Consider the following 20,576-nt stretch of genomic DNA (forward strand, 5'->3'; position numbering starts at 1 on the left):
GACTTCAGCTGATCGTATGAGCCTCGGGGTGGGACAAACTTAACCAAAATCAGCCATCTTTAGTTCAGTTTATCCATATCTTCCCTTCTGCTTCTCAGGTGCGCTGGATGATGTACTGGATAGTCTTCTCTCTGTTCATGACGGTAGAAACGTTTACAGACATATTTATGTCCTGGTAAGAGAGCTGCCATGTGGTACCTTCCTACGCTCTGTCTTACCTACTCTTTAGCCACCCATGTCACATTCGGTATGGCAGTGATGCGCCTCATTCAGAGATAGAAGCGATATCCATGTTGCGATCAGTTTTTTGTTTTTTTCTCCCTTGCTCATGTGTCTGTAGCGCTATGAGATTGCAACAGCGGTCGCATTGAGTATTTATATGCAAAATGAGTGACAGACATGGAGCGTTTGTTACAATTTACTACTGCCATCCCATACCCGGTTAATAAGGATCCGAGGTCTTCCGGCAGTCATGCTGCATGATCATAGGGTTTAATCAGAAGGACGATTATTGATGTGCGTCCAATGTCTGTGTTTTTCATACACAAATGACAGACCTTAAGCGCCTCCAGTGGCCATCTCTTTACAAATCCCAGTGGGTGTGACATATGCATAGTTTTACACAACCGGCGCGTACTAAATCGAAACTGTAAAACCATTCACACCCTTCTCTGAATCCGGCCCATTGTTTTCTCATCTTCCATAGTGTCATGGCTGTCTGCTTGCTGGCTACTTACTTACTGCGTGCCATTCATATTCTCCCCCTACGTATGGGAAGTTACACACAGCCCTCATTCCTGCTGCGCCTGTTTCATCTGTATAATGCACTGCGGCACTTTCAGCCATTTAGTCCATACCAAGAGCCGAAACAGATGTTACTGTCCATTAAGTAATACTTTCTTTCAGTAATGTCCTGTGTTTTCAGATCATTTACAGGAATGTATATTGCAATAGTGATTGCTAGCATCAACATAGAAGCATTATCATGTGTAGGGCCATTTAATGCATCTATGAACATGAATTCACCTCTTCCTAACTCTTCCTATACCAATGTTGTATTCTCATGCAGTCTCTGTGAGTCGTTGTATAAAATGTGAAGGATTCCTGGAATGTACCTAATTCTCCTCTTTATAAGTATTGTGTGTCCTTTATTCTCCCCATTATCTCTTGCTGTCCCTCATTATCCATTCTCTATTTTCCACAGGTTCCCATTTTACTATGAGATTAAAATGGCCTTTGTGATATGGCTGCTGTCTCCGTACACAAGAGGAGCCAGCCTTCTGTACAGGAAGTGTGTGCATCCTGCCTTATCCCTGAGGGAGAAGGTAATCCTGAGAATATATCTGCATCCCCTCACCCTTCATATATGTGCACCTAGCAGTAACTCATTACCTCCTCATCCCACCACCACTATTTTGCACACCTTACTGGGCTACATCTTACTATATATTGTATATATCACACATAAGAACGCGGCCAGAGAAATATAGAACAACTCTGTTCTTATTAGGCCCCCGAGTACATTAGGCCGCGAGTACATCACACTGAGGGGACAACCCAAAACAGTGACGTTACTGTCTATATTAGGCCTCCAATACATTACACTGACAGGGTCAACCCAGAGAAATGACATCACTGCGTGTTAGGCCTCCAATACATCACGCTGAGGAGGAAACCCAAGGAAAATGACATCACTGTCTTAGGCCACCATTATATGACATTGATGAGGAAACCCAGAGAAATGACAACGCTGCCAGTGTTAGGCCTCCAATACATCACGCTGAGGAGGAAACCCAAGGAAAATGACATCACTGTCTTAGGCCACCATTATATGACATTGATGAGGAAACCCAGAGAAATGACATCACTGCCAGTGTTAGGCCTCCAATACATCACGCTGAGGAGGAAACTCCAGGGAAATGACGTCACTGTCTTTATTGGGACCCCGGTACATCACACTGAGGGACTTGTTCTTCTGCAATGGAAAGCTGACATGGTGCCTGCAAGCGTTACATATGGTGACACCACAAACAATGACAGGGGACATGTACCTGTCATAACCATCTTAGTGAGTTTTGGTGTTAATTACACAAGTTAAGCACTTACAAATAACACTAGTGGCTATGAGGTGTAACCCAGGCAAATGATGAGCTTCTTAATATGCAGTAGTAACTACAGCCCCCTTTACATTTTGAAAAAAAGGATTTAGCAGATTGCATTGAGTGGAAATCATGTCTTGTCTGTGAGCAGTATTCCCTTGTGTGCTGTACAGGGATCCCGAGGACGGCTGCTAATGACTGGAGTTACATGCACAGTGCTGCCGGAGTCTTGTGTTCCTTAAACTAAATAATATAAAATTGGGTGAAGGAAAGAGCGATATATGAAATTAGAGAAACCAAAAGTATTTTACATTGTGGCTGTGTTGGACACCAGTGTGGTCTTCTTCCTCAAATTCCGAAGCCTATGCATATATGTGAATGGAGTGACCAAATAAAATAATAGCTTAAAGAATTTGAGACAGAAAATCCCTGCATAGTGTTGCTCCGTTTCTTCTATTTCTCTGACGTCCTAGTGGATGCTGGGAACTCCGTAAGGACCATGGGGAATAGCGGCTCCGCAGGAGACTGGGCACATCTAAAGAAAGCTTTAGGATCACCTGGTGTGCACTGGCTCCTCCCCCTATGACCCTCCTCCAAGCCTCAGTTAGATTTCTGTGCCCGACGAGAAGGGTGCACACTAGGGGCTCTCCTGAGCTCTTTGTGAAAGTTTTAGTTTAGGTTTATTATTTTCAGTGAGACCTGCTGGCAACAGGCTCACTGCATCGAGGGACTAAGGGGAGAAGAAGCGAACTCACCTGCGTGCAGAGTGGATTGGGCTTCTTAGGCTACTGGACATTAGCTCCAGAGGGACGATCACAGGTTCAGCCTGGATGGGTCACCGGAGCCGCGCCGCCGTCCCCCTTACAGAGCCAGAAGAGCGAAGAGGTCCGGAAAAATCGGCGGCAGAAGACGATCCTGTCTTCAGATAAGGTAGCGCACAGCACCGCAGCTGTGCGCCATTGCTCTCAGCACACTTCACACTCCGGTCACTGAGGGTGCAGGGCGCTGGGGGGGGCAGCGCCCTGAGACGCAATAAATCGATAAAAAAACCTTATATGGCTAAAATAAATGCATCACATATAACTCCTGGGCTATATGGATGCATTTAACCCCTGCCAAAACATACAGAAAAAGGATGATAAGGACGCCGAGAAAGGGGCGGAGCCTATCTCCTCAGCACACTGGCGCCATTTTCCCTCACAGCTCAGTTGGAGGGAAGCTCCCTGGCTCTCCCCTGCAGTCACTACACTACAGAAAGGGGTTAAAAAAGAGAGGGGGGCACAAATTAGGCGCAGTATATAACAATACAGCAGCTATAAAGGGAAAAACACTTATATAAGGTTATCCCTGTATATATATAGCGCTCTGGTGTGTGCTGGCAAACTCTCCCTCTGTCTCCCCAAAGGGCTAGTGGGGTCCTGTCCTCTATCAGAGCATTCCCTGTGTGTGTGCTGTGTGTCGGTACGTTGGTGTCGACATGTATGAGGAGAAAAATGATGAGGAGACGGAGTAGAGTGTCTGAAATTGTGTTGTCACCCCCTAGGGGGTCGACACCTGAGTGGATGTACTGTTGAAATTGCGTGACAGTGTCAGCTTTGTATAAAAGACAGTGGTTGACATGAGACAGCCGGCTACTCAGCTTGTGCATGTCCAGACGTCTCATACAGGGGCCCTAAAGCACCCGTTACCTCAGATACAGACGCCGACAGGGGTACTGACTCCTGTGTCGACGGTGAAGAGACAACCGTGATTTCCAATAGGGCCACACATTGCATGATTGAGGCAATGGAAAAAGTTTACACTTTTCTGATAATATGAATACCACCAAAAAAAAGGGGTATTATGTTTGGTGAGGAAAAACTTCCTGTAGTTTTCCTGAATCTGAGAAATAAAATGAGGTGTGTGATGATGCGTGGGTTTCCCCCCGATAACAATTGATATTTTCTAAAAAGTTATTGGCAGTATACCTTTTCCCGCCAGAGGTTAGGGTGCGTTGGGAAACACCCCCTAGGGTGGATAAAGCGCTCACACGCTTGTAAAAACAAGGGCTCTACCCTCTCCTGAGATGGCCGCCCTTAAGGATCCTGCTGATAGAAAGCAGGAGCGTATCCTAAAATGTATTTACACACATACTGGTGTTATACTGCGACCAGCAATCGCCTCAGCCTGGATGTGCAGTGCTGGGTTGGCGTGGTCGGATTCCCTGACTGGAAATATGATATCCTAGATAAGGACAGTATATTATTGCCTATAGAGCAATTAAAAGATGCATTTCTATATATGCAGGATGCACAGCGGAATATTTGCCGACTGGCATCAAGTATAAGTGCGTTGTCCAATTATTCCAGTAAAGTGGTCAGGTGATGCGGATTCCAAACGGCATTTGGAAGTATTGCCTTAAAAGAGGGGATGTACCCCAGGTCGCCTCTCAAAATAAGACGCCGTATTATCAGGCGCAGTTCTGGTTGGCAAGCGGACAAAAGGGTTCCTCTTTTCTGCTCGTGACAGAGGGAGAGGAAAATGGCTGCAGAGATCAGCCAGTTCCAAGGAACAGAAACCCTTTTCCGCCGCTGCCAAGCCCTCAGTATGACGCTAGGGCTTTACAAATTCAGGCACGGTGGGGTCCCGTTCTCAATGAATTTCAGTGCGCAGTGGGCTCACTCGCAAGTAGACCCCTGGATCCTTCAGATAATATTTCAGGGGTACAAATTGGAATTCGAGACGTATTCCCCTCGCCGTTTCCAAAAGTCTGTTTTACCGACGTCTCCCGCTGACAGGGAGGCAGTTTTGGAAGCCATTCACAAGCTGTATTCCCAGCAGGTGATAATCAAGGTACCCCTCCTGCAACAGGGAACGGGGTATTATTCCACACTATTGTGGTACCGAAGCCAGACGGCTCGGTGAGACCGATTTTAAAATCTAAAATCTAAAATCTTTGAACACTTGCATACAGAGGTTCAAATTCAAAATTGAGTCACTCAGAGCAGTGATTGCAAACCTGGAAGAAGGGGACTACATGATGTCTCGGGACATCAAGGAGGCTTACCTTCATGTCAAAATTTACCCTTCTCACCAAGGGTATTTCAGGTTATGGTACAGAACTGTATCGGTTCGGACGCTGCCGTAGGGATGGTCCACGGCACCCCGGGTCTTTACTGAAGTAATGACCGAAATGATGATATTCCTTCGAAGGAAGGGAATTTTAGTTATCCTTTACTTGGACGATTCCCTGATAAGGGTAAGATCCAGGGAACAGTTGGAGATCGGTGTAGCACTAGATCAGGTAGTGTTGCGGCAGCACGATTGGATTTTCAATATTCCAAAATCGCAGCTGGTTCCGACGACTTGTCTTCTGTTCCTAGGGATGATTCTGGACATAGTCCAGAAAGAAGGTGCTTCTCCCGGAGGAGAAAGCCAGGGAGTTATCCGAGCTAGTCAGGAACCTCCTAAAACCGAACCAAGTCTCAGTGCATCAATGCACAAGGGTTCTGGGTAAAAATGGTGGCTTCCTACGAAGCAATCCCATTCGGCAGATTCCACGCACAGTGGAACCTTCTGGACAAATGGTCCGGGTCGCATCTTCAGATGCTTCAGCGGATAACCCTGTCACCAGGGACAAGGGTATCCCTCCTGTGGTGGTTGCAGAGTGCTCATCTTCTAGAGGGCCGCAGATTCGGCATTCGGGACTGGGTCCTGGTGGCCACGGATGCCAGCCTGCGAGGCTGGGGAGCAGTCACACAGGGAAGGAATTTCCAGGGCTTATGGTCAAGCCTGGAGACATCTCTTCATATAAACATTCTGGAACTAAGGGCCATTTACAATGCCCTAAGTCAAGCGAAACCCCTGCTTCAGGGTCAGGCGGTATTGATCCAATCGGACAACATCACGTCAGTCGCCCACGTAAACAGACCGGGCGGCACGAGAAGCAGGAGGGCAATGGCAGAAGCTGCAAGGATTTTCGCTGGGCGGAAAATCATGTGATAGCACTGTCAGCAGTGTTCATTCCGGGAGTGGACAACTGGGAAGCAGACTTCCTCAGCAGACACGACCTTCACCCGGGAGAGTGGGGACTTCACCCAGAAGTCTTCCACCTGATTGTAAACCGTTGGGAAAACAAAAGGTGGACATAATGGCGTCCCGTCTAAACAAAAAACTAGACAGATATTGCGCCAGGTCAAGGGACCCTCAGGCAATAGCGGTGGACGCTCTGGTAACACCGTGGGTGTACCAGTCAGTGTATGTGTTCCCTCCTCTGCCCCTCATACCAAAAGTACTGAGAATCATAAGAAGGAGAGGAGTAAGAACTATACTCGTGGTTCCGGATTGGCCAAGAAGGACTTGGTATCCGGAACTTCAAGAGATGCTCACGGACGAACCGTGGCCTCTACCTCTAAGAAAGGACCTGCTCCAGCAAGGGCCTTGTCTGTTCCAAGACTTACCGCGGCTGCGTTTGACGGCATGGCGGTTGAACGCCGGATCCTGAAGATCCCTACCCTGGTCAAGGCCAGGAAAGACGTAACCGCAAAACATTATCACCGCATTTGGCGAAAATATGTTGCGTGGGGTGAGGCCAAGAAGGCCCCTACAGAGGAATTACAACTGGGTCGTTTCCTCCATTTCCTACAAACAGGACTGTCTATGGGCCTAAAATTAGGGTCCATTAAGGTTCAAATTTCGGCCCTGTCGATTTTCTTCCAAAAAGAACTGGCTTCAGTGCCTGAAGTTCAGACATTTGTAAAAGGGGTACTGCATATACAGTCTCCTTTTGTGCCTCCAGTGGCACCTTGGGGATCTCAATGTTGTGTTGAGTTTTCCTAAAGTCACATTGGTTTGAACCACTCACCACTGTGGACTTAAAATATCTCACATGGAAGTGACGAGTTAGCCCTGGTTTCAGCCAGGCGGGTGTCAGAATTGGCGGTTTTATCATATAAAAGCCCTTACTTAATATTTCATTCTGAAAGGGCAGAATTGAGGACTCGTCCTCAAATTTTCTACCTAAGGTGGTTTCTGCATTTCACATGAACCAACCTATTGTGGTACCTGCGGCTACTAAGGACTTGGAGGATTCCAAGTTGCTTGACGTGGTCAGGACCCTGAAAATACATGTTTCCAGGACGGCTGGAGTCAGAAATTCTGACTCGCTGTTTATCCTGTATGCACCCAACAAACTGGGTGCTCCTGCTTCTAAGCAGACGATTGCTCGTTGGATTTGTAGTACAATTCAGCTTGCACATTCTGTGGCAGGCCTGCCACAGCCAAAAATCTTAAAATGCCCACTCCACAAGGAAGGTGGGCTCATCTTGGGCAGCTGCCCGAGGGGTCTCGGCTTTACAACTTTGCCGAGCAGTTACTTGGTCAGGAGCAAATACGTTTGTAAAATTCTACAAATTTGATATCTTGGCTGAGGAGGACCTGGAGTTCTCTCATTCGGTGCTGCAGAGTCATCCGCACTCTCCCGCCCGTTTGGGAGCTTTGGTATAATCCCCATGGTCCTTACGGAGTTCCCAGCATCCACTAGGACGTCAGAGAAAATAAGAATTTACTTACCGATAATTCTATTTCTCGTAGTCCGTAGTGGATGCTGGGCGCCCATCCCAAGTGCGGATTGTCTGCAATACTGGTACATAATTATTGTTACCAAAAAATTCGGGTTATTGTTGTAGTGAGCCATCTTTTCTAGAGGCTCCTCTATTATCATGCTGTTAACTGGGTTCAGATCACAAGTTGTACAGTGTGATTGGTGTGGCTGGTATGAGTCTTACCCGGGATTCAAAATCCTTCCTTATTGTGTACGCTCGTCCGGGCACAGTATCCTAACTGAGGCTTGGAGGAGGGTCATAGGGGGAGGAGCCAGTGCACACCAGGTGATCCTAAAGCTTTCTTTAGATGTGCCCAGTCTCCTGCGGAGCCGCTATTCCCCATGGTCCTTACGGAGTTCCCAGCATCCACTACGGACTATGAGAAATAGAATTATCGGTAAGTAAATTCTTATTTTCTTCCTTTCCTAAAAGGCACCAACTTGTGAGCACGCTTCCAGTTAATGTGGTGCCAATGAAGCACTTATTTCTTGTGCAGATGCCCTTTCTGGGTATGTAATGACACTCATGTCTAGTTGTTGCTTCTGTTGGTTGGTATTGTCCTCTTCACATTATTAGGAAACTTATTGAATCTCGTGAGTACTTGTGCCACTTGATAATGAGAAATGGTCTCCTCTCTCTTCTTCCCCTCTCCACTGCTTGTATGTTGCCCACTTTGTTCTCTGTCCTTGGACAGCTGGCAGCCAGTCACAGGCTCTCACATAGCAACACCAGCTCCCATCTCGCTCCAGATAACCAAACTCTCCGCGGTCTGCCAGGTGGGCGGAGTCTAACATTGAAGTGGCACCTGTATAATTAGCACGTGCCAATAATTCAGAAAGCTTTGCACTCTGAAATTATACAGCTGTATATGTTCTGAGTGGTATTTTAATTGCTCCTAAACTGTTACTTTACATTCCTTAAAATACTGATGTAATATTTTTTTAGATGATGGATTGTTTTCTGCACATACCAGTGTGGAGTGTGCTTACCTCTAAGCCTTGGACACTTAATGGTCCTCTTGTGACAAGTGCTTCTCATTTTGGCTCAGAAAGCAGATGTGCTTTCGGCTCGAGTAGATTTCTTCAGAATCTCTGGCTTCTTGCAGAGGTCACACATTGCACCTACATCGTGGTCAATAGCTTCTCAGTCACCTCCTGTGGATGGCCCATTGGATCTATCTTGGCCAGTTTACCCGTGCTATGCTGGAAGGGCAGACTTCCTCTTGTCACCTGAAATATACATTGTGGGACTTGTGTTCTGTGAGGCTCAACTGGGAAGAGAAAGTCTTAGCATTTAGGTCTGTCTGATATTGTGAGTGTAAAGTCGGGGGCTGTGATCCTGAGCCCCACACCCCCACCACCATGTGTGTGTGCTCAATTATGGTTGTTACACAGAGTGATGTCCCCTACCAGCACATGATCACAGTCAAGCCTAGGTGTGACGCTCTGCATGTCATAGTATTACACAGAGTGATGTCCCCTACCAGCACATGATCACAGTCCAGCCTAGGTGTGACGCTCTGCATGTCATAGTATTACAGAGTGATGTCCCCTACCAGCACATGTACACAGTCCAGCCTAGGTGTGACGCTCTGCGTGTCATAGTATTACACAGAGTGATGTCCCCTACCAGCACATGATCACAGTCCAGCCTAGGTGTGACGCTCTGCATGTCATAGTATTACAGAGTGATGTCCCCTACCAGCACATGATCACAGTCCAGACTAGGTGTGATGCTCTGCGTGTCATAGTATTACACAGAGCGATGTCCCCTACCAGCACATGTACACAGTCCAGCCTAGGTGTGACGCTCTGCATGTCATAGTATTATAGAGTGATGTCCCCTACCAGCACATGTACACAGTCCAGCCTAGGTGTGACGCTCTGCGTGTCATAGTATTACAGAGTGATGTCCCCTACCAGCACATGATCACAGTCCAGACTAGGTGTGATGCTCTGCGTGTCATAGTATTACACAGAGTGATGTCCCCTACCAGCACATGTACACAGTCCAGCCTAGGTGTGACGCTCTGCATGTCATAGTATTACAGAGTGATGTCCCCTACCAGCACATGATCACAGTCCAGCCTAGGTGTGACGCTCTGCATGTCATAGTATTAGAGTGATGTCCCCTACCAGCACATGATCACAGTCCAGCCTAGGTGTGACGCTCTGCGTGTCATGGTATTAAAGAGTGATGTCCCCTACCAGCACATGATCACAGTCCAGCCTAGGTGTGACGCTCTGCATGTCATAGTATTACAGAGTGATGTCCCCTACCAGCACATGATCACAGTCCAGCCTAGGTGTGACGCTCTGCATGTCATAGTATTAGAGTGATGTCCCCTACAAGCACATGATCACTGTCCAGCCTAGATATGATGCTCTGCATGTCATAGGGGACCTCACGGTGTAATACTATCAGAACATGATCACTGCCCAGCCTAGGTGGAACGCTCTGCTTGTCAGGCCATTGACAGTGTGCCTGAAGCAAATACAGCTGCGTCTATTGGCAGTGGCCCCGCTGTGAGTTTATATAAATGGCGTACTGTACAGTGACTGAGACGCCCGTACACGCTGTAATGCAGACTGTTGCCTCCTTATCGGTTGGACCATTGATAATTACACCAGCCCTAAGGCAGGTGCAGTGTCTGTCTGACCCCCTATGTCTATGGCTGTGTATCTGAATGCAGACACTTGCATTGACACCCTGCCATCACTCCCATAGTACACCCACTGAACGGACTATTAGCCACTGCCTAGGAATGCCTGTCCTTTTTCCGCCACACTTGTCCTGACTATCCCAATTGCAACAGCACCGTTGTACGTACACTCAGGGTAACGCATGTGCTGTGTTCCATGCTAGGCATGGCTAATCTCACCTACATGAACACTGGCATTGCCTGCTGCTCTGAGTTAGGCCCAGTATCTCTAGTCAGATTACAGAAGTCTCTGCCAACACTGGTCCTCTATGTGGTGTTAGTGTGTGCAGCTTCCTCCTTAGGCATAGCTTCCTTTATCTACTGAGAGTGTTGTTACTTCTCCAGGCAACGATACGATATATCTATATATTAACACAATGGGGGGAATTCAGTTGCGGGTGATTATCTTGCCCGGCCGAATTCAAAAGACACCCGCTGCACTTTACATGGGTGGGATCTCACTCAAATGTTTGCTACCCCATAAGGTAGTGAGCACATTTGAGTGAATGGAGTGCGAATCAGCTGGGCAAAGGGTGCGAGCCGGGCTGCCATTGCCGGCATTTAAACACCGTGGTAATGGCACTTCGCCCACAATTGAATTAAGCTACAGTTGTGTAATTTGGCCACAGATTGGACAGCTCCAGTTTATTTTGTGGACATACTGAAGGAATGGGTTGCAGCTGCCTCATATATCTGGTCTGCAAATTTGTTTCTTAAGGTGTGTACACACGGTGAGATCCTTGCTATGCCCGATTTTCACTTTGCGATTTCCCCTGAACTCCCCAGAGCCCAGCACCACTGATTTTGATTAACTTTTCTTGAGCTATAGACCATGGCCCTCATTCCGAGTTGATCGCTCGCTAGCTGCTTTTAGCAGCATTGCACGCTAGGCCGCCGCCCTCTGGGAGTGTATCTTAGCTTAGCAGAATTGCTAACGAAAGGTTAGAAGTTCTGCTATTAAAATTTTCCCTGCAGTTTCTGAGTAGCTCCAGACCTACTCCTAGATTGCGATCACTTCAGTCCGTTTAGTTCCTGGTTTGACGTCACTAACACTCCCTGCATTCGGTCAGCCACTCCCCGTTTCCCCAGCCACTCCCGCGTTTTCGTCTGGCACGCCTGCGTTTTTTAGCACACTCCCGGAAAATGCTCAGTTACCACCCAGAAACACCCACTTCCTGTCAATCACTCACCGATCAGCAGAGCGACTGAAAAGCGTCGCTCGGCCCTTTGTAAAAACACCTTACGATTTGCACTAACTTTTCTTGCGATTTTGACTATATAGTCAAAATCGAAAGACAAAATCTCGCCGTGTGTATACACCATTACACAGTGGCTGATGCCGTTATCCATCTGATAGCATTCTCCACCTTGGGCCTGATTCAGATGTGGTTGGAGTTGCTATTGCTGCTGCCTACATGGAAACAGAAGCGATAGCGCTCATATGGTAATGCAGCGTCATGCCTCCTGCTGCATTATTGGTCCTAGGACGCAATATCGGATCATCTGACACCATCGGCTGGATGCATGACCCATTGGGTCACACAAGCTGGCCGCCACAACTGCGACAAAGAGAACAGGAAATGTCCATCCTCTGACGGAGATCCTGGCCACGTCCCACCCTCCGTTTTGGGAAACAGAGGCTGTAGCCACCTCCTCCCCTCCTCAAAACGCCATCAGACTGTCCTTCACTGACAGTCTGGTGCCATAGTGTGTCCTCCGTCGCAGACCCGCACTGCACATGCACAGTACGGCATCCGGCGCAGTGTTCTGAACATCGGTACTTTGCGACTTGCAGCTCCATCCACTCTTCTGAATAAGGCAGAATCTGGACATCTAGGGCAGTTTGTTTTCTAGGCTGATAGTCAGCATATGTATGGCTAGACTTGCCAGAATACTGAGCAGTCATACATAGCTGGGAGGACATAATGTGATCTAGGCTAATTATGTCTGGTATATCCACATTCCCAAGTGACAGGCCAGTGAGGATGCTGCTACTCTGTGAGGTTCCCGATCCTCCTCAGCTTTATAGGTCAGTGAGTCAGAGTGCGAGAGCGGCTCCTTATAATCTGTCTCACACAAAGTCTATGTAATACGTGCAGATTTAGAAGTGCAGGTTACACCGGAAGTCATTGTCTCTTTATTATTGTAGATGAGATGTTACATGACGTTCATACTTGGTGTACATTTATTAAATTAAATCTAATGTTTGGTTAGGTAGCTGGTTAGATACCGACATTTAGTATTGTGTTCTAGTCACATTCCAGCCCTATGTGTGGCCATGGAAATGAGTGGCGTGGGGGAGGTATATAATAGAACCTTCTGCCATTGCTGATGTGTGTTCCGCGCTGGATTAGAAAAGTACCAAGTCGTACTAGAACTCCGGCTCGGACAGCATGTGGTGCTCCATCTGTTGTGGAACTAAAAGTCCCAGGAAAACCCGCTATACAGAGTGGAGATCTCAGATTGTCCACCTACTCTAATGTGTATATTTCTGGGAAACGTGTGTCCACCCATGTCTGTGTCGGCTCACACAGGACAACCTGTGGTTTTCCATCTGCACTGAATCGCTGTAGTAAGCACATACACAAGCAGGCGTTCAGTTCAACTTGTATTTGTCTTGGGCCCCTTTCCTCTGTGTCATCCCTGACAGCTGTCCCCGCAGGCTGCTACTGAATTCCACAGGCTGCTGCTTCTGTCCTGACCTGTTTCTTACCTCCGAGAACAGCTGCAGGAAGAGCGTCTGAGACCTGTGGAATACCTGAGCGTTAACCTCTTCTATGTCACAGTGAATGTCTCACATGCCTGACCTAAATCTCTGTTTCTCTTTCTAGGAGATAGACTCTTATATTGTGCAGGCAAAGGAACGAAGCTACGAGTCGGTTGTGACCCTTGGACGGAAAGGTCTGAACATAGCAGCCAGTGCAGCTGTGCAAGCGGCTACCAAGGTACTTCCTGAGACCTCCATCCCATGCAGCACTGTCCAACACAAGGTGGCAATTAGCAGAGTCTTTATTTAGGAGTCACCAGTGACCTTGTAGATAGATCATCTGTCCATCACACAGGCCTTTCTAGCAGTCTATGTTCCCTGAGCTGTCAGCAGAGAACAGCTGTGGTAAAAGTATGGATGTACTTATACAGTATTACACCGTGTCCATACCATGTGTCCATATTCTAGCATCACTTGGAGACAGAAAGTGAAAGTACTCCTTATCTTTAATGTTTGTTGCTCCATCGTATTGCACCGCACTGTACAATCATGGAAACCTATTTGGAGATATCCCAGACAGCAATAGGGATGAGCAATAAAGTAGAAGGTTAGGGAACCATGCTTGCTTGGACATAAAATCTATTGGTGATTTGGCACAAATGCTTTTCTTGTATAGGGTATATATTATATACTATATTATAATGACAAAGGTGGACCTAAAATTACCCATGAGGGTCTGACGTAACCTAGTGACCTGATGCTACGCATGATATCCAGCCAGGACTTCCTCTGTTTTTGTAGTTCGCGTCCCATTCAGGCGCATGTAAAAACCACAAGCGAGCTTTACCGCCCATAATGACCTGACATGTGCAAAGAAACCTCTATATAGACACACAGGGTGGGATGTAATGAAGTCCGAGATTGGCGGCCATGTGGGATGCTGGCCGAACTCTGAGGGGTGTGGTTTTTGTTTTGTTTTGTTTTTTTAAAGGGGCAATCATGTATAAGGCATGGTTTAGCCTTGTACATGATTGCCGCTTTAAAACAAAACTTGCATCCAGCACGGCCACTGAACTCGGACTTTATTGCAGGTTCTGTTCGGCTACACAAATATAGTATATAGAGGAGGATATGCAGGAAAGAAGCAGATTAGGAGTACCCATGAGGTTTTCCTAATTCCGGCTCTTGCTCATAGTAAGTATGCAGTCCTGCTCATTGAGCTTGCAGTTGAGGCCTCCAGCGGGCACGTTCTTCAGTATGTTGTGACTGATTTCTGCCCATTTTCTGGAAAAACAGCTTAAGTTAGGACATACAATAAATGACAAAGCTCTACCTTCTCTAAAACCTTTTTTGGATTGGAGGCCACTGCATGTAAGCAGAGCTGTTGTTGAATGTGGTGCTTTGGAGCTTTAGGTTTTCCAGATTACATATTAGTAGTGCTTCAGGAAATCGCCCTTGCTTCATTGTCTGGCCGCCATCTATTGTTTTGTTTATTGTTCTCTCCTGGAATATAAATAGTAAGGACCGTTTCATGTTTTTCAAAAATATTCCCACTAGAATCAGGAACAGGTCTGTTCTGTTTTCCTTCTCAGGGCCAGGGGGCGCTAGTGGGACGTCTGCGTAGTTTCAGTATGCATGACTTGAGAGATCTCCCGGATGATACACCCATACACTACAGAGACCCCCTGTATCCTGATGCAGCTGAGCTCCATCGCCGCCCTATTGGTGAGTAACAGGAGTTTTGTGGAATGTTGGTGATGCTAGATACTATATAATGGAAATGACTTGGCTTTATTTGGTGGGTGTTGGGGAACCTGGTTGATAAAGCCACGGGGTACCACAGAGAGTGGATAAAGGAGCTGGAAGAGTATGTTATGCCAGAGGTGTAAGGCTCCATAAGAATGTGCCTAATAGCAATCACATTCCATCCATCTAGCTGCTGCTGTTATCTCTGTAACATGATCATCTTCTGTAGGTTACACCACCCAGTCCCAGGCTGACAGCGACTCCATGGATGAGCGGTGGTCAGACACCGATACCAAATCCTCAGCAAGAACACGAGGTGGCCTACCTCCGAAACCTATGCAGAGAAGCCAGAGTCTGAGGGTTAGCAAGAAGAAGGTGGTAACGAGGGAGGTAAGTAGTAGCTTGTAGCACTGACCTATGGAACCTGCCCTTTACTGATGTGATATACGGCTTGTCTTATGCTGACCTTGGGGCACAGACCTCTGATGTCCCACATCTCACCACTCTTCCCTTGGATAAATTGCAGGCATCTACCAGGAGCAGTAAACCTAGAGCGAAGAAGAAGGTGGTGCAGTCTGAATCGGAAATGTAACTTATGGTGGTGACTGCGGAAGGAGTGGCAAGCGGACCCCTCGCCCTCATTGGCTGAAAGCTGATAACACTGAATGTTAAACCTAATTTAATGCTCACACTGGCTGCGTGTTATGGTTTGAGACTTCATGGTGTGTGTCTGTGTAAAGATGTAGCAGTATGTGACTGCCAATCACTGCGGCTGCTTGTATGTGTGTGTGGGTAAGAGGACATACATATTTATAGATTTACAACCGCACTTGTACACGTTGTATAAACAGAGCTGGGTACTGTTTCATGAACTACATTATATTAGGACATGAAAGTTACCCTTCCGGTTTCATCTGCTATAATACTGCCCAGAAACACCAGTCTAATGATATTTCAGCCAACAGAGACTGGATGTGGCTCATCTGACACCAGACCGCCCCCTTTATTCCTCCCCCCTCCTCCTCCTCCTCTCCTTTACCTTCTTAGTCTGCTGCACACTGCAAAGAGCGGCCATTTAATTACTGGGGAGGAGGCGTAGTAGTCCCACTTTCTTTTCCCATCTCCCTATAGCCCTACTCTGTCACATCCCCTACCACTGTCCTCTCCGCTCTGCAGACGTCCATATGTGTAACCATTACTTTTTGGATGGGGAAGGGGGGGTGTTACATATAGTTGTGTCCACCAAGGATGTCTACTAATATGTTTTAGGTGTAACTGCTCTGGCTGTGCGACTCAGGGATATAGCGACTCCCATCCTCCATAGTGTTCCCCATTCTGGACCTTGGTTACCCCTTTCTACACCTTTTGCAGTCACATGAGCTGTATGGTCTTCTGTAAGTGTTACAACAGCACCTCTGTGCTAAGGGTGTTTGCGTCTTACTTGCGAAAGCTGGTGGATTAATATGACATTACTGTACTTGGTTTTATTCCTAGAACAATGTGTGTGTATATTTATCATTTACATGTTTGTCTGTTTTGTACAGTACACTACATTCCCCACGTCTGTACTTTTGTCCAGTGTCACATTCTGGTTCTCAGGACTGTGGTCCTGGTTTCATATGCAGTGTATGCTTCGTCCATTTCTTGCTGCGGTCTGGACCATGCTGAGGGCTCACACTGTGACACGTCAAACCAACATCTGATATGAATCCTTCGTAAAAGGGATATTCACCCACAAGCGCAACCTCCTGCAGCATTGTATTGTCCAACTTTATTATTCCAGAGTCACTTGAGAGAGAATGGAGCATCTCTGATTCCCGCCATGTGATTGGACAGTCACCTATACCATGTGATATGACCAGCACCAGTGGGCACTTAGATATTCTCTCTTAACATTCATTCCGGAAGTTAGTGCGGAACAGTTCGATCTTCAAACATTGGGGATAGACTGAGGATGTTTCTAGCCACAATACACTTTAAGCAGAAACGTAGTAAGGTGCATTGTAGATAGACATGTGATCTGAAACGGCTTAAAGTGAGAGCAGTGTCTATTACCGTCACATGTATGTGCCAATCTGTTTTTGTTAACACCATTTCTTGTACCATTCTATCCCTGAACTACTGTATATACTTCCTGCACATAAGCTGGAGGTATGTGTATGGTACACACTAGATGCAATAATTTACTGTCACTTTTTTTGTATTTTGATATTTTATTAGTATTTGGACTTTCTTTTTTTTATTAACGGTTAAAGTTTTTTGTTTCAGTTGGAAGCCGTTGCGGATCAGAGAGAACCTGTTGCGTTTTGCTTTCACATGCTATGGAGATGGCCTAGTTTTCATACTTAAAAAAGATTTTCTACCCACGTGCTGCTTTTATCAAATAGTTTTATGTTTTCAGTTTTGGCCATGTATAGTTGCTTCAGGAGCATTGGGATATGTCACCAGCGTGTAATGCAGGGAGCATGTTATCTCTATGAATGCATGGCTATAAGCAGAGGGAGGTTAGATAAATGAAGAAAAGCCTTTAGTAAAACTTGCAGGAGGGCTCAAAGCAAAATGATCTGAAGATTGAATGTCTCTCCCTTTTTATAAGCCTGTTAAGAAATGTAGCCTGAAGCTATAATCTGACGATTAAAGGACACCCATATTCAATAAATGTGTCTTCCAAAACCTCTCGTGCTGATGACCAAAGCTGCGTGACCTGTAACCCTCTTAATGTTTTGTACTACGAGAACTTGTTTTCTCTCAATTGCACTCTTTCTTGTGTGTCCAAATTCTAATCCCACTACTATGCAGAAAGGGTTACAATGGTCCTATTGTCTGTGTATTTATATATGTGAGATGTCTACTGTATTCAAATCACATTTGCTGAAAGGTCTATTTTAATGGAACAGCATCATCATTTTCCACAGATGAATTCCATTGTTTGTGAAAACGGTAATATTTTCTGAGTGTGCCAAAGCTTAGCTGCCACAGTCTGTTCAGAAATTGGGACTCTTTGGTCCCTGGGTGTACAAAATATCCTAAGACTGCCCTGTAATTTGGGTCCAGCGATTGTCTCAAGTGCCTAATGTTTTGACCACTTTTATATGTTTGACATTCTCTGTCTTTTTTGATACCCCTTCAAAATAAACTTTTTTTTTGTGTATTGCTAAGATTGTGTATGTGGTGTCTTTGTGCAATAGGTTTGCTTTGCAACAACTCGCTTCATTTCATGTAGGTGATGGACATTTATGAACCTGCAGACGTTGGAGTGTGATGCTATTGTCAATGCGCATATCCGTCCTTTTTCTACAGAATAGCCCATTCATTTGTTGACCAGCATGGCGGTGTGTGCACGGATGGCGAATTTTGCAGAAATGCGCCAACTTAAGCGATCTTAAATCTGATCTCACTTTTGCTTGCCAGTGAGTAAGAGTACGGGGTAGAGACAGACCAGTTCCTCCACACTTTAGGTAACACAGGAAGAGACTGATGTGCCATTCTGTGAGAGAGGTTAAATCAAACCATATTTTATTAGGAAAATAGAAAATGTCATATTTAATGAAGGGTTAATTTTCAGTTAGATCTGCAATCCTCCAACAGGAAGGGGCAGATTGATTTTCCTGGAGCAGTTCCAATCCATGGGATGTGCGCATGTACCTAATAACTAAACCTGGCAGACCAATGCATTTGTCTATATAGAATACTATTAAAGTGTAGGAACAAGGGTATTGACTGAATGGGGACTGTGAGAATACTGTTGGACTATTTAGAACATTATGACTATACCATAATTTAACTGGTGATTGCTGTACCTGATCAGCCATGTTACCAGGATCCCTTTAGCTACAAGGATCCCTTCAGCTCATCACCCACTCTTGGGCAATTATCTAATTTAAGAATAATATCTGACTTAATCATTTAAATCTGGTTTGTTAGGAAGAGTATGACCAAAATTAAAGTACTTCTAGCAATGGATTTATATACCACAGGTAACGCAAGCCTATATTATAAAGGGGAAAGCAAGGCATGATGTCTCTGGTTAGCTAACCCTGGGTTGTGTGATCCAGATGTATGCCCTGCACATGGAGGCTTCTTCCCAGGAACTAATGATGAGGCAGTGGTCTCCCTACAATGCTACTTTGCTGTTAGCAGACATACAGGACCCACAGTAGTGAAGGGCACATGCTTACTGATACTCTCTAGGTCCATAGAGTCTAGACAACGCTAGTCCGGACACTTTAGCCACAGGGATTGGGATGACCTATCTTGATGGCTCTTTAGCTGTTTACTTTTCCAGCCTCCGTGGTGGGATTAACCTCTCTGGTTTCCTTGATTTGCACACGTCGGGTTGCTGGACAGGTTCTTCATCTTTCTCCCGGTAATCTCATTGGCACTTATTTCTGAGGCTGGCCCACTGCTCAGTTGCTGCTCTCTCTTCTTTGAGACCATGATGTTTGGGTGTACACAATAGGATTTCCTGTAAATGTGTATAATCCCTGGGGGTGGGGCCAGCCAGGCCAGACACTCTTTATAACCAACAGTACTTCCATACTTCAGCCAGGCTCAATATTTACTCTCCATGGGTGAAGTCATTGTAGTTTCAAACAGAGAAAAAGAGGTTTGGTTTGACAGATTCCAGGTGGAGTCTCTAAAATTAGTGATAAACTTATAGAGCAAAGCTAGATCATGCTGTCTGTGAACATTAGAGACTTCTCCGGTTTGTGGTCCAGAACCAGCATTATCCGTTCAGGGCACACCCATTTTTTTTTCTTTCTGGCAATTGCACCAAAAGTGTTTGACCACTGTCCTGAGGTCCATGTGGGTGACTACCATCTGGCACCAAAAGTGTTTGATGACCACTTTCCTGAGGTCCATGGGGGTGACTACCATCCTCTACCTGGATGATCTGATCATAGGGGGTCATTCCGACCTGTTCGCATGCTGCGGTTTTTGCAGCGCAGCGATCAGGTCACTACTGCGCATGCATATGCACCGCAATGCGCAGGCGCGTTGTAGGGGTACAAAGCGTATCGTTGCTGAGCGATGGATTTAACTAAGAATCCATTCGCACAGCCGATCGCAAGGAGATTGACAGGAAGAAGGCGTTTATGGGTGTCAACTGACCGTTTTCTGGGAGTATTTGGGAAAACGCAGGCGTGTCCAAGTGTTTGCAGAGCGGGTGTGTGATGTCAATTGCGGGACCAGACGGGCTGAAGTGACCGCAAGGGCTGAGTAAGTTTAGACCTACTCAGAAAAAAAGTATCTAGTGAGCGATGAACGTGGAATGACCCCCATAGTGAGTTCCATGACTTTGCTTCAGGCCTATGTGCAGGAAACGGCACAGGCACTGGAGTCCCATGGGGCCACAAGCAATTCAATTTGATGACTCCTTCCAGGGACTATTGTTTGCAACCAAACATCTCACACATGTTCATTTTTACAAAAGGGGTTTCTACACTGGTCTCATGCATTTGGTGGGGTAAAGTTTGTTTCATTAGAGGAAGTTCCAATTTAAGCTATTTTCGAATTAGTACAAGTCATACTTCTTGGTAAGAGGACATTGGCCCTCATTCAGAGTTGTTCGCTCGTTATTTTCCTTCGCATCGGTGCGATTTTCCGCTAACTGCGCATGCGCAATGTTCGCGCTGCGCCAAGTAAATTTGCTAAGAAGTTTGGTATTTTACTCACGGCATTACAAGGTTTTTTCTTCGTTCTGGTGATCGTAATGTGATTGACAGGAAGTGGGTGTTTCT

General features: G+C 46.2%; 1 protein-coding gene across 2 annotated transcripts in view; it reads left to right on the top strand.

The window, feature by feature from the left end:
• The window catches only part of REEP4 (receptor accessory protein 4), a 45,166-nt gene extending 27,173 nt beyond the window's left edge, over positions 1-17,993 (top strand). For both annotated transcript variants that reach the window (XM_063931814.1, XM_063931815.1), the window contains exons 3-8: positions 99-175; positions 1,205-1,325; positions 13,214-13,327; positions 14,682-14,814; positions 15,065-15,225; positions 15,362-17,993. In XM_063931814.1, the coding sequence (XP_063787884.1) occupies positions 99-175; positions 1,205-1,325; positions 13,214-13,327; positions 14,682-14,814; positions 15,065-15,225; positions 15,362-15,427 (672 nt within the window). In that variant the 3' untranslated portion in view covers positions 15,428-17,993. The remainder of the gene's footprint in view (positions 1-98; positions 176-1,204; positions 1,326-13,213; positions 13,328-14,681; positions 14,815-15,064; positions 15,226-15,361) is intronic.
• Positions 17,994-20,576: the final 2,583 nt, after the last annotated feature.

This window comes from Pseudophryne corroboree, chromosome 6, assembly GCF_028390025.1.
Source record: "Pseudophryne corroboree isolate aPseCor3 chromosome 6, aPseCor3.hap2, whole genome shotgun sequence".
Classification (NCBI taxonomy): domain Eukaryota; kingdom Metazoa; phylum Chordata; class Amphibia; order Anura; family Myobatrachidae; genus Pseudophryne; species Pseudophryne corroboree.